The sequence below is a fragment of the Oncorhynchus nerka genome, linkage group LG13 (genome assembly GCF_034236695.1).
Source record: "Oncorhynchus nerka isolate Pitt River linkage group LG13, Oner_Uvic_2.0, whole genome shotgun sequence".
NCBI lineage: Eukaryota > Metazoa > Chordata > Actinopteri > Salmoniformes > Salmonidae > Oncorhynchus > Oncorhynchus nerka.
Window position 1 is genome coordinate 51,606,106 of NC_088408.1, and position 13,868 is coordinate 51,619,973.

General features: G+C 43.7%; 1 protein-coding gene across 3 annotated transcripts in view; it reads right to left on the reverse strand.

The window, feature by feature from the left end:
* The window catches only part of LOC115139664 (ezrin-like), a 63,179-nt gene that overhangs the window by 9,828 nt on the left and 39,483 nt on the right, over positions 1–13,868 (reverse strand). For all 3 annotated transcript variants that reach the window (XM_029677292.2, XM_029677291.2, XM_029677290.2), the window contains exons 4-10: positions 12,623–12,718; positions 9,710–9,832; positions 9,488–9,639; positions 8,975–9,058; positions 8,514–8,660; positions 2,023–2,119; positions 573–736 (exon numbers count right to left, since the gene is read on the reverse strand). In XM_029677292.2, the coding sequence (XP_029533152.1) occupies positions 573–736; positions 2,023–2,119; positions 8,514–8,660; positions 8,975–9,058; positions 9,488–9,639; positions 9,710–9,832; positions 12,623–12,718 (863 nt within the window). The remainder of the gene's footprint in view (positions 1–572; positions 737–2,022; positions 2,120–8,513; positions 8,661–8,974; positions 9,059–9,487; positions 9,640–9,709; positions 9,833–12,622; positions 12,719–13,868) is intronic.

A 13,868-nucleotide genomic window follows, 5' to 3' on the forward strand; every position in this document is an offset into this window, starting at 1 on the left:
GTGGGGTTGGCAGTGGAGGGAAAGTCCTACAGGCGATTGGTATGTGACAGACCTCGGCCATGTACAGCGTCATGAATGGCTGTTACAACAGGTTGTTGGAACAGCTGTGCAGAGGCGATACTGTCCAGATAACACTAGCCTGCTCCCATAACCTTGTCTCAACATTGCTTCACTCACAGAATGAGGTCATGCTATTGAATCATCAGCGCTACGCTGGGTTTCATCTACCTACGCTAGTGACCTAGCGCTGCTGTACTTCAAGTACCTGTGAGGCCTACAAAAGGTGCTGAGCATGTCTTGCTGTATTGAAGAGCATGCTAAGCTTTGGAGCATTGGGAATTCTAGGATATAAATAACGGCATATATTTGCTACTCCGGACAACTCTTATAATAACATCTGCTAACCTTTGCGTATGTGACCAATAAAATTTGATTTGATACAATAGATCTCTTTTTGTGAGTGATATTCTGAATCTGATTAGGTGTTTGGGTAGGGATGGAGCAAAAGCATGCACATCCAGTTGTTCTCCAGGGGTGTTGACCATCCCTATTCTAAACTCAAACACACACACCTCTCCAACTGTTTCTGGTGTTTGTCCTCGCGGGCCTGGGCCTTCATCTGCTGCACCTCGATGGTGTCGGGCTTGCGGCGGCGCATGTACAGCTCGTGGTTGCCCATGCACAGCTGCAGGATGCGCTTGTTGATGCGCAGGCGAGGGGCGTAGAACACAAAGTCCTGAGAGAAGGAGAGCGAAAGAAAGAGGGGGGCAGAAATAAAAAGGTGGTGGGGAGATTTGTCAGAGAGAGAGAGGTGTGAAATAGGGCGATGTGGGGAAAAAGAGGAGGAGGGTGGAGCAAAGAACAACTCAGGTCAGACAAAACAGTTTTGCAGACAGCGTGTCTTCTGCGCTAGTCTTACACTCTGCATGACAACACGCACAGCGACCATTTGCTATGGATGGAAAGTGGAAATGGCAGCTGAAGGAAGTAGTAGGAATGACTTAACCTTTCAGTTGAAGGAGACACTGCCCATATGAGCTTACCAACCAGTTAGCCTGACCACATACACATGCATGCTCACACACACAAATACTGGCTTGAGCAGAAGAGATGAGGTCTGTTGAGCGTAGAGGCTTGATGGACATTAGAAGAGCACTCAGGCTCTTTGTGCATGCGTGTGCGCACGTGTGTCCTTGCCGACTTTTGTGTGTCTGTGTTTCTCCCTATGTGTGCAAGCAGGGGCTGGAGCCAGGGTTCTGTTGACAATGGGAGATGGGATTGAGGATAGCCCCAAGGAGACAGAGCAGGAGAGGAGAGAGGATGCAAGCAGGCAGAGCTGGGAACATGGGAGGTGAGGTAGTCAACACACACACACTAACTTTACCTACAGTAAATACAAAGTAAAACATCTCCCTGTACCTGTAGCATTGGACACAGGGCTCCATGGCGCAGGATCACAATAACACTGTTTTGATGATCGATACTATTCACCAAATCACACACCACAATGAAAACAATCTGAAAGCATTAGCAAACAGCTGCAGCAGATGTCACGATGGACCAATATAAAACCCAGTTATCCTGTATAGCCAACTGCTATGGTCGTTTGTTTTTCATAACACCGACCATAGAAGTTTGCGAAACAGCACAAATAGACCTGGGACCAGGATAACTGGGTTTTATATTGGTCCATCGTGACATCTGCTGCAGCTGTTTGCTAATGCTTTCAGATTGTATTCATTGTGATGTTAAATGTGGTGTGTGATTTGGTGAATAGTATCGATCATCAAAACAGTGTTATTGTGATCCTGCGTCATGGAGACCTGTGTCCGATGCTTGATTCACACTTTAGGGCTGACCCAAACTGTAATGTGTTGGCATGGATATGTTCTTTTCACATCGTCCTTTCCAGCAGCGTTCCAGAAACTATACTGGATGCGTAACCAGGCTAGCCCGGTACAGTTGGACTTAGCCTGGCATGGCCTTATTTGTGTGAATCTATAGCGTTTAGGCCTAACTCACCGGGGCCTTCTTGTCGATGGGCTTGATGATGAACTTCTTGTCGTTGAAGGAGATGTTTCTGATCTCACTCCAGGGGAAGCCAATCTTTGGGGTCAGTCTGATGGGAGAAATGAGGCAAACCAGTGTTAGTATTGTACATGTTTTACATGGCTTAATAGTAGACATTACAGTTAATTTTCTGTAGATTTATTACCGATTATATCCCAAATCAAAATCCAGGATATTGGTAGCCAAATATTTTAATTGAAACCAACCGAAGCCAAATGATTTTAATGTTAGTGGAAACACTGGGGCCGTCTCAAATGGCACCATCTTCCTTATAGGCTATGCAATATATAGGGGAAATATTGCCATTTGGGACACAGCATGGGATCTGTTGTAGGAAACAAGTCCAAATAGGATAGGATTCATTCCATGTAAATGTCTGAGGCAGGACTGTGTGTACTACTGCATTGTACATGTTGGCCTCTGTATCAATAGGGCTAGGTGTGAGGAATTTCGGGCGGGGCTCGTCCATTGTGTGCCGGAGAAAGAAACATTGGCTGGTTCTTTATTTGGTCCCGTGTGGCCGAGTTGGTAGAGAATGGTGCTTGCAATGCCAGAATTGTGGGTTCGATTCCCACGGGGGACCAGTATGAAAATGTAAACCCTCACTACTTACTGTAAGTCACTCTGGATAATAGCATCTGATAAATATAAAATGCCCACACAGACCTGGGACCACAGAGGATGTTGTCTGAACCGTCTTACACACTGGAAACCCTGCTGCTGCCTGAATTGGTATTTCAATCAATTACAGACCCGTGCTGACATACACATGAGGAATCTACAAAGGAATGTAAAGGACTCTTATTTAGAGTCATCTACAAACGAAGGGTTAGGTGCTGTATAAGGTAACATCTCCCAATGACTTATCCAGAGGTGTGTTTCATAGAAAAATTATGATTTTACCAGTCAAATTGCTACGGTCAAAGGCTCTAAGCCCGTTCTAGATATTTTACTTACAGGTGAAGTTGGAAGTTTACATACACTAAGGTTGGAGTCATTCAAACTAGTTTTTCAACCAATCCACACATTTGTTAACAAACTATTGTTTTGGCAAGTCGGTTAGGACATCTACTTTGTGCATGACACAAGTAATTCTTCCAACAATTGTTGAGACAGATAATTTCATAATTCACAATTCCAGTGGTTCAGAAATTTACACTAAGTTGACTGTGCCTTTAATCAGCTTGGAAAATTCCAGAAAATGATGTCATGACTTTAGAAGCTTCTGATAGGCTGATTGACATAATTTGAGTCAAATGGAGGTATACCTGTGGACGTATTTCAAAGCCTACCTTCAAACTCAGTGCCTCTTTGCTTGACATCATGGGAAAATCAAAAGAAATCAGCCAAGATCTCAGAAAAAAATGGTAGACCTCCACAAGTCTGGTTCATCCTTGGGAGCAATTTCCAAACGCCTGAAAGTACGACGTTCATCTGTACAAACAATAGTGGCAAGTATAAACACCGTGGGACCACACAGCCGTCATATCGCGCAGGAAGGAGACGCGTTCTGTCTCCTAGAAATGATTGTACTTTGGTGCAAAAAGTGCAAATCAATCGCAGAACAACAGCAAAGGACCTTGTGAAGATGCTGGAGGAAACAGCGACAAAAGTATCTACATCCACAGAAAAACGAGTCCTACAAAGACATAACCTGAAAGGACGCTCAGCAAGGAAAAAGCCACTGCTCCAAAACCGCCATAAAAAAAAGCCAGACTACAGTTTGCAACTGCACATGGGGACAAAGATAGTACTTTTTGGAGAAATGTCCTAGAACGGTTTGGCCATAATGACCATCGTTATGTTTGGAGGAAAAAAGGGGGAGGCTTGCAAGCCGAAGAACACCATCCCAACCGTGAAGGACAAAGTGGCAGCATCATGTTGTGGGGGTGCTTTGCTGCAGGAAGGACTGGTGCACTTCACAAAATAGATCAGGAAAGAAAATGTGGATATATATTGAAGCAACATCTCAAGACGTCAAGAAGTTAAAGCTTGGTCGCAAATGGGTCTTCCAAATGGACATTGACCCCGAGCATACTTACAAAGTTGTGGCAAAATGGCTTAAGGACAACAAAGTCAAGGTATTGGACTGGCCATCACCAAAGCCCTGACCTCAAGCCTATAGAACATTTGTGGGCAGAACTGAAAAGGCGCGTGAGCAAGGAGGCAGACAAACTTGACTCAGTTACACCAGCTCTGTCAGGAGGAATGGGCCAAAATTCACCCAACTAATTCTGGGAAGCTTGTGGAAGGCTACCCAAAACGTTTGACCCAAGTTAAACAATTTAAAGACAATGCTACCAAATACTAATTGAGTGTATGTAATCTTCTGACCCACTGGGAATGTGATGAAAGAAATAAAAGCTGAAATAAATCACTATTATTCTGACATTTCACATTCTTAAAATAAAGTGGTGATCCTAACTGACTAAAGACAGGGAATTTTTACTAGGATAAAATGTCAGGAATTGTGAAAAACTGAGTTTAAATGTATTTGGCTAAGGTGTATGTAAACTTCCGACTGCAACTGTACATGGTGTGTTCTGGGTTATGTAGAATCTCATAGAAATGTCACCATGTATTTGGATGGATTTATTCAGCAATCAGTGACAATATAGGACAACATACACATCAAACGCCCTCCTTTCTGGTGTAGGGTCTTATACTGAATGAGGGTGTGTGCGTTTGCTTGACAAATGGCCTAAGGAGTAAAACATTGGCATGATGGCCATATCTGACATAAAAAGGAGCAATGGTGTGCTAGCAGGGTCCAAGGAGTCTACACTATGCACTCTGTCTCAGAGGCCTTGGCAGTGCTATGTATTGTCTGTAGCCTGCCGCCTTCATTAAGGGGCATGTACTCTAGGTCAGCCTGGCATTCTTAAGTCCCGCACAGCTTGAAAAACCAGTAGGTGTCACCATGGTTACAGCAGAGTGCACTGCAGCAGAGAGGCATTTCTGTTGCCGAGCCCCAGAGTGCAAACACACCCACATATTCAAGGACACTCGGAGCCTTACAACAGACACATAGCCCTCTGTGTCTCTCTCTCGTCCCATTTTCTACTTGATTCACCAGATTTACAGGTATCAGACTACACTACACTCAGGTAAAATAAGAGTGTTAGATTCACTTTAAATCCATTCTATGGAACAATTGTAGTCGTAAATAAACATTCAAACATCTATCCATTTGTGCTGTGTGTGGATTCAGAGCTAAGCATTTGGACACAAAACACAATAATATGGGTAGAGAGTAAGACTGCGGGAAATCCCAAAAGACACACTCAAGTTAAAGCACTACCAAATGTTGGCCAGACAGAGTCCTCTGGGGGCTGCTGAGTCGATACATTTTCTCATTAACCGCCCAAGGAGCCGTATTCACTCTGCTTTGAATAGACTTTTGGCATGGAGAGTTCAAACAGTGCATGGAGCTCTAAGGGAGCAGCGACCGTTGTCAACAACACAACCCAGCAATAGGTTAGTGCACTGCACTCAAAACACTGCCAGACATTGGTTCAAATAGTATTTCATTTATATATTTTGCTGTGCTTAATTGAGTTTGTCTGGCCCGATGGAGCCAATGGAGTAGTCCCAAAAGTGTCAACTGCAAACCCAGCCCATCTTGAAAGGAAACAACTATTTGAACCCGGGTCTGATGTCACTGTAAAGTCCATGGAGAACAAGAGCACCTCCTCCCTGCTGCCCACTGCACTGAGGCTAGGTAACACGGTCACCACCGATAAATCCATGATAATCGAAAACTTCAACAAGCATTTCTCAACGTCTGGCCATGCCTTCCTCCTGGCTACTCCAACCTCGGCCAACAGCTCTACCCCCCGCAGCTACTCGCCCAAACCTCCCCAGCTTCTCCTTTACCCAAGTCAACAAACAGATCACTGACCATCTCGAATCCCACCGTACCTTCTCCGCTGTGCAATCTGGTTTCCGAGCCGGTCACGGGTGCACCTCAGCCACGCTAAAGGTACTAAACAATATCATAACCGCAATTGATAAGACAGTACTGTGCAGCAGTCTTCATCGACCTGGCCAAGGCTTTCGACTGTCAATCAACATATTCTTATCGGCAGACTCAGTAGCCTCGGTTTTTCTAATGACTGCCTTGCCTGGTTCTCCAACTACTTTGCAGACAGAGTTCAGTGTGTCAAATCGGAGGGCATGTTGTCCGGTCCTCTGGCAGTCTCTATGGGGGTGCCACAGGGTTCAATTCTCGGGTCGACTCTTTTCTGTGTATATATCAATGATGTTGCTCTTGCTGCGGGCGATTCCCTGATCCACCTCTACGCAGACGACACCATTCTGTATACTTCTGGCCCTTCCTTGGACACTGTGCTATCTAACCTCCAAACGAGCTTCAATGCCATACAACACTCCTTCCGTGGCCTCCAACTGCTCTTAAACGCTAGTAAAACCAAATGCATGCTTTTCAACCGTTCGCTGCTTGCACCCGCACGCCCGACTAGCATCACCACCCTGGATGGTTCCGACCTAGAATATGTGGACATCTATAAGTACCTAGGTGCCTGGCTAGACTGTAAACTCTCCTTCCAGACTCATATCAAACATCTCCAATCCAAAATCAAATCTAGAATCGGCTTTCTATTTCGCAATAAAGCCTCCTTCACTCACGCCGCCAAACTTACCCTAATAAAACTGATATCTACAAAATGGCTTCCAATACTCTACTCAACAAACTGGATGCAGTTTATCACAGTGCCATCCGCTTTGTTACTAGGGCACCTTATACCACCCACCACTGAGACCTGTATGCTCTAGTCGGCTGGCCCTCGCTACATATTCGTCGCCAGACCCACTGGCTCCAGGTCATCTACAAGTCCATGCTAGGTAAAGCTCCGCCTTATCTCAGTTCACTGGTCACGATGGCAACACCCACCCGTAGTACGCGCTCCAGCAGGTGTATCTCACTGATCATCCCTAAAGCCAACACCTCATTTGGCCGCCTTTCCTTCCAGTTCTCTGCTGCCTGTGACTGGAACGAATAGCAAAAATCGTTCAAGTTGGAGACTTTTATCTCCCTCACCAACTTCAAACATCTGCTAACTGAGCAGCTAACCGATCGCTGCAGCTGTACATAGTCCATCGGTAAATAGCCCACCCAATTCACCTACCTCATCCCCATACGGTTTTTATTTATTTACGTTTCTGCTCTTTGCACACCAGTGTTAATCTGCTAAATTGTAATTATTCGCCTACCTCATGCCTTTTGCACACAATGTAGATACTCTTTTTTTATGTATATATTTTTCTACTGTGTTATTGACTTGTTTATTGTTTACTCCATGTGTAACTCTGTGTTGTTGTCTGTTCACACTGTGCTATGCTTTATCTTGGCCAGGTTGCAGTTGTAAATGAGAACTTGTTCTCAACTAGCCTACCTGTTTAAATAAAGGTGAAATTAAAAAAAATAAAACTCAGCCAGTGTTGCTGCCAGAGGGTCAGTGACTGCAGGGCTATCGACTATATAGGGAACATTTATATTACGTCATAATCTATTTTTAACCCAGTAATTTAACTGACCGGGAACAAGTATTTACCCAATAATTATGCAGTTACCGCTTGTATCGCGTGATCTGATCAAATCTGTATCTTTATTTTGAGCTTTATTTGTTTGTTGGAGCGCAGACTGGCATAACAACCTTGGGTACGACGGACCAGTACAAGCTCATCAAAAGGAGACAGTTGAAAGGAAAAACGTTGTGGTAAGAACATTCTTCGTGGTAACTAAAGACGTGGGTTAACCTGGAATGAAGCTACAATGGAATGAAGCTACAATGTTTGAAACAGAACTGTAGCGAAGGCCGGAAAACAACCCGGTATCGTTGTCAAGCAGAACAAGAATGGGTAGATAGACTACATGACTTTAAAACTGGGCTCAAATATTATTTTAAATCTTTCAAATACTTTAGCTGTGTTTGATTGAGCTTGCCTGGCTCAATGGAAGGTCATGGATAAGTGTCAGTAGCACCACAGGCAGCAGCAATCAAATTCTATTTGAACACAGTTTTGCATAACTTGACCCTCTAGTGCAGTCTCAATCCTCATCCTGGACACCCAAAGGGATGCATTTTTGTTTTTGCCCCAACACTAACACACTTGATTCAAGTAATCAACTCATCATCAAACCTTTGCTTATATGATTTGATTTGATTTATTTGAATAAGTGTGTTAGTGCTTAGGAAAAAACTAAAATGCCCTTTGGGTCCCCAGGACCAGGATTGAGAAACACTGCAGTAGTGGTCAGTTCAGTGAGGAAACCTGGCTGGTGTCCAGTAGGGAGAAAATGTTTTGAAACAGACAAACAGGGAGGGACTATCTGGACTTGTCCAATAAGAAACACTCATTTAAAATTGTTATTTGCACTACAGTGTGACCTACTGAACACAACCCTGAAGGCTACTTCTTACTTGTCTTCCTTCTCGTAGATGTTGAGTCCAAGGGCGTCCACACCCAGCCACAGCTCGGTTCCCTTCTTGTTTTTGATGTCAAAGTAGTTGACGCCGTACATCTCCAGGTCCTGGGCGATCTTCAGGTACTCCAGCATGGCATCCTCTCTGCAGGATCAGACATGGAGAAATAAAGGAATGGTTTGGGATTAGGGATTTGATATGTTTTTATTATTGTGTCCTTGTGTAAGGTACTGTGTGTGGTGTGTTGTATTATTGTATTGCATCATGTATCGTATGTTTGTGTATGAATGAACCCAGGAAGATAAGACCTGATCAACTAATAGGCATCTTCATAAATGAATATAAATAAAAACTAAAATGATTGCTATCTGAGGTAGATCAGATCAGGGGAACCTGTTTTATTATGGCAGGGACACCAACATACAGACTCAAACAAACCAACACAGAGAGGAACTCACTTGAGCATTCCACGGTGTTCCTCATGCCACACCTGGATCCTCTCCTCCCACTGCTCCCTGGACAACTTGTGCTGCTCCAGAACACTGGGAGAGGGAGAGAATGAGGGAGGGCAGAAAGGAAGAACAATAGAGGAGGAATAGAAGGGGCAAACAGAGAGGAGGTACAATGAAGAAAGAGTACTCATGTTATGATCAATATTGGATTTGTCATGGCATGGATTTCTTCTGGTGTATCCGAACACAAAACGTGATCCTGTTCCTGTCAATCACAGCAATACTGTAAGCTATTGTCTGATGTCTGGACTCCTGGCTAAGTTCCAATGTCTACACTAGCATACCATTTAGAATGCATGGCCCCAATACATTGCTGCATATGAAGAAGGTAGAGTGCTTCATGCTAGTGTAGCTATTAGAAAAAACCTCTTGGTTGTTTCCTAAATGGCACCATATTCCCTATGTAGTGCACTACTTTTGACCAGGGCCCATAGGGACTGTTGGTGGACCGGCGCTTACCGCTGGGGCAGCAGGCGGTCTGAGGTGAGGTAGCCGGGACGGTGGAGGTCCCGGGTGAAGTCTCCGAACTTGGCCTGGACGGAGTAGGAGGCCAGCAGCACGGCGGTCTCTGGGGGGCAGTAGACCTCGTCGCTCAGGATGCCCTCCTTCACCTGGACACACAAAAAAACGACATGTGTAGGCGTGTGTGTGTGTGCGCGCGCATGTGCACGTGTGTGTTACCTGCAGGAAAAACAACTTCTGGGTGATGTCCTGGATCAGCTCCTCAGAAACGTCCTCGGGGAAGAACTTGGCGCGGAACTTGAACTGCAGCGGGTTCTCCTTCTTCACATCCTGGGACGACACCTGGGTTGGAGAGAGAGGATTGATTCATTCGAAATAGCACATGTGAAGTGTTGCAAAAAAAAGTTTTCCATTATTTTAGTGAAATAGGGTGCCATTTGGGATACCAGTTGAATGAGTAGGAATGGATGATTGGATAAACATTATTGTACCCGAAGAGTTCAATTGTCTTGGATGCACAGTGCTGCATGAAAAAAATGCACTGTCATATTCCTCTGTAAAAGAGGATATATAAAATACATGGGCTGACAAAAGTATTTACAGACTTTGGCCTCTTCCTCTGTGTTCGCTCCAAAACAGGAACCAAAATGTCTTGAGGCGAATGGGAAGCAAATGTGGCGGGGGAATGTGTGCTGAAAGAGCTACTGTATAGTAGAGCTGCGCAGAGTCAGCACACGGCTAGCTCACTGCACTCCAACTGGCATCTCTCACTCCCTTATTTATAGGTATGGATCACTGGGTTGTCAGTACATTATAATATTCTACTTTAAACCCAACCCAAATACTGCAGGTAAGGAAGTTGGTGGGTTTATGTGACCTCCATGACGTGATAACCACAGCCATTATATACAGTACATACCTGTACGTGTCTACAGTCATGGCCAAAAGTTGAGAATGACACAAATATTAATTTTCACAAAGTCTGCTGCCTCAGTTTGTATGATGGCAATTCGCATATACTCCAGAATGTTATGAAGAGTGATCAGATGAATTTGCCATGCAAATGAACTGAATCCCCCAAAAACATTTCCACTGCATTTCAGCCCTGCCACAAAAGGACCAGCTGACATGTCAGTGATTCTCTCGTTAACACAGGTGTCAGTGTTGATGAGGACAAGGCTGGAGATCACTCTGTCATGTTGATTGAGTTCGAATTACAGACTGGAAGCTTCAAAAGGAGGGTGGTGATTGGAATCATTGTTCTTCCTCTGTCAACCATGGTTACCTGCAAGGAAACACGTGCCATCATTGCTTTGCACAAAAAGGGCTTCACAGGCAAGGATATTGCTGCCAGTAAGATTGCACCCAAATCAACCATTTATCAGATCATCAAGAACTTCAAGGAGAGCGGTTCAATTGTTGTGAAGGCTTCAAGGGCACCCAAGAAAGCCCAGCAAGCGCCAGGACCGTCTCCTAAAGTTGATTCAGCTGCAGGATCGGGGCACCACCAGTACAGAGCTTGCTCAGGAATGGCAGCAGGCAGGTGTGAGTGCATCTGCACACACAGTGAGGCGAAGACGTTTGGAGCATGACCTGGTGTCAAGAAGGGCAGAAAAGAAGACCCTTCTCTCCAGGAAAAACATCAGGGACAGACTGATTTTCTGCAAAAGGTACATGGATTGGACTACTGAGGAATGGGGTAAAGCCATTTTCTCTGATGAATCCCCTTTCCGATTGTTTGGGTCATCCGGAAAAAGGAAAAAAGTTTGTCCGGAGAAGACGAGGTGAGCACTACCATCAGTCCTGTGTCGTGCCAAAAGTAAAGCATCCTGAGACCATTCATGTGTGGGGTTGCTTCTCAGCCAAGGGAGTGGGCTCACTCACAATTTTGCCTAAGAACACAGCCATGAATAAAGAATGGTACCAACACATCCTCTGAGAGCAACTTCTCCCAACCATCCAGGAACAGTTTGGTGAAGAACAATGCCTTTTCCAGCATGATGGAGCACCTTGCCATAAGGCAAAATTGGCACGGGGAACAAAACATCGATATTTTGAGTCCATGGCCAGGAAACTCCCCAGACCTTAATCCCATTGAGAACTCGTGTGTCAATCGTCAAGAGGCGGGTGGAAAAACCTACAAATTCTGACAAACTCAAAGCATTGATTATGCAAGAATGGGCTGCCATCAGTCAGGGCCCAGAAGTTAATTGACAGCATGCCAGGGCGGATTGCAGAGGTCTTGAAAAAGAAGGGTCAACACTGCAAACATTGACTCTTTGCATCAACTTCATGTAATTATCAATAAAAGCCTTTGACGCTTATGAAATGCTTCTAATTATACTTCAGTATTCCATAGTAACATCTGACAAAAATATTTAAAAGACACTGAGGCAGCAGACTTTGTGAAAATTTATATTTGTGTCATTCTCAAAACTTTTGGCCACGACTGTATTTACAGCTCTGGTGAGAACCATTGACGCATTTGGAAATTCTGCAAATCAAAACAGGAAATATCTCCATTCCACGGACACAGGTGGTTGTGCTTTAACTATACTGTCGATACATACTGCAAAGGGTACACAGCACTCGCTCCCCCAGAGAAGTAGTATGTTATCTAGTGGTTCACTGAGAGTTCACACTACTAGCTGATTACGAAATCCTCAGGGGACTGGATTTGGTTGTGTCCCAAATGGCACCCTATTCCCTATTTAGTGCACTACGTTTCACCAGAGCGCCATGGGGCTCATCGTTTTTTGGGGGGGATTGTATTGCATCATGTATCATATGTTTGTGTATGAATGAACCCAGGACAATTAACTAAAAAAAAGGGACTGAAATGAAGGGAGATGAACAATTAGCCACTGGTCTGCACAGGAAGTAGGAGTGAGAGAGGGTGCCCATAATGCAGTGAGTGAGTGGCTACTAATTGACTGAGTGAGTGGTAGGCAAATAGTGGAGTGATTTGACCTGCCTCTCTAAATAATGTATGGCCCATTTGGTTTTGTTTACTGTAGACTGGTATTGCAAAAAAATATTCGATTTAAGAATTAATACAGTGGGAAAAGGTTTGAGAATTCCTGAGCAGATAAACAAATATTTGTTAAAAAGGTACTATTAGATTAACCTTACCTTTTTGTCAAGCTTCAGCCAGGTGAGGTATCCTTTGCCGTCCATATACTGAAGGCCAAAGTACCAGACTTCCCTCAAGCCAATGGTCTTTACTACCTGTGGACGGCAAAGAATGTACATAAAAGTAAATCAACTCTGTCAGAAAAACAAACTGTGACAACTGTACACAAGCCACAAAAAAATAAATATATATATATATATATATATTTATACACACCACAGGGGCAGAATCGTTGAAATGTGTGAATTTGTATCAATGTCAATGAAAGTTGTGTGAAAAATGTAGTTACGTGCGCAGCATCAAGTTAGGATTCTGGCCTAAATGAATTAATACAATAAGTGCCTTTAGAAAGTATTCATACCCCTTGACTTACACGTTGTGTTACAGCCTGAATTCAAAACAGATTAAATGTTTGTCACCCATTTACACACACATCCCATAATGAAAGTGAAAACATGTTTTTTGAAATGTAAATAAAGAAATCTCATTTACATACAGTACCAGTCAAAAGTTCACACCTACTCATTACAGGGTTTTTCATTATTTTAACTATTTTTTACAATGTTGAATAATAGAACAACAAAACTATGAAATAACACACGGAATCATGTAGTAACCAAAAGAGTTAAACAAATCAAAATACATTTTAGATTTGAGATTCTTCAAAGTAGCTGCCTTGACAGCTTTGCACATTCTTGGCATTCTCTAAACCAGCTTCATGAGGTAGTCATCTGGAACACATTTCAATCAACAGGTGTGCCTTGTTAAATTAATTTGTGGAATTTCTTTCCTTCTTAATGCGTTTGAGCCAATCAGTTGTGGTGTGACAAGGTAGGGGTGGTATAGAGAAGATAGCCCTATTTGGTAAAAGACCAAGTCCATAATGTTAAGAACAGCTCAAATAAGCAAAGATAAATGACAGTCTCCAGCAATACTTTAAGACATGAAGGTCAGTCAATACAGAAAATGTCAAGAACTTTGAAAGTTTCTTCAAATGCAGTTGCAAAAAACATCAAGCCATGAAACTGGCTCTCATGAGGACCGCCAAAGGAAAGGAAGACCCAGAGTTACCTCTGCTGCAGAGGATAAGTTCACTAGAGTTACCAGACTCCAATTGCAGCCCAAATAAAATGCTTCACAGAGTTCAAGTAACAGACACAGCAACTGTTCAGAGGAGACTGTGCAAATCAGACCTTCATGGTTGAATTGTTGCAAAGAAACCACTACTAAAGAGAAGAGACTTGC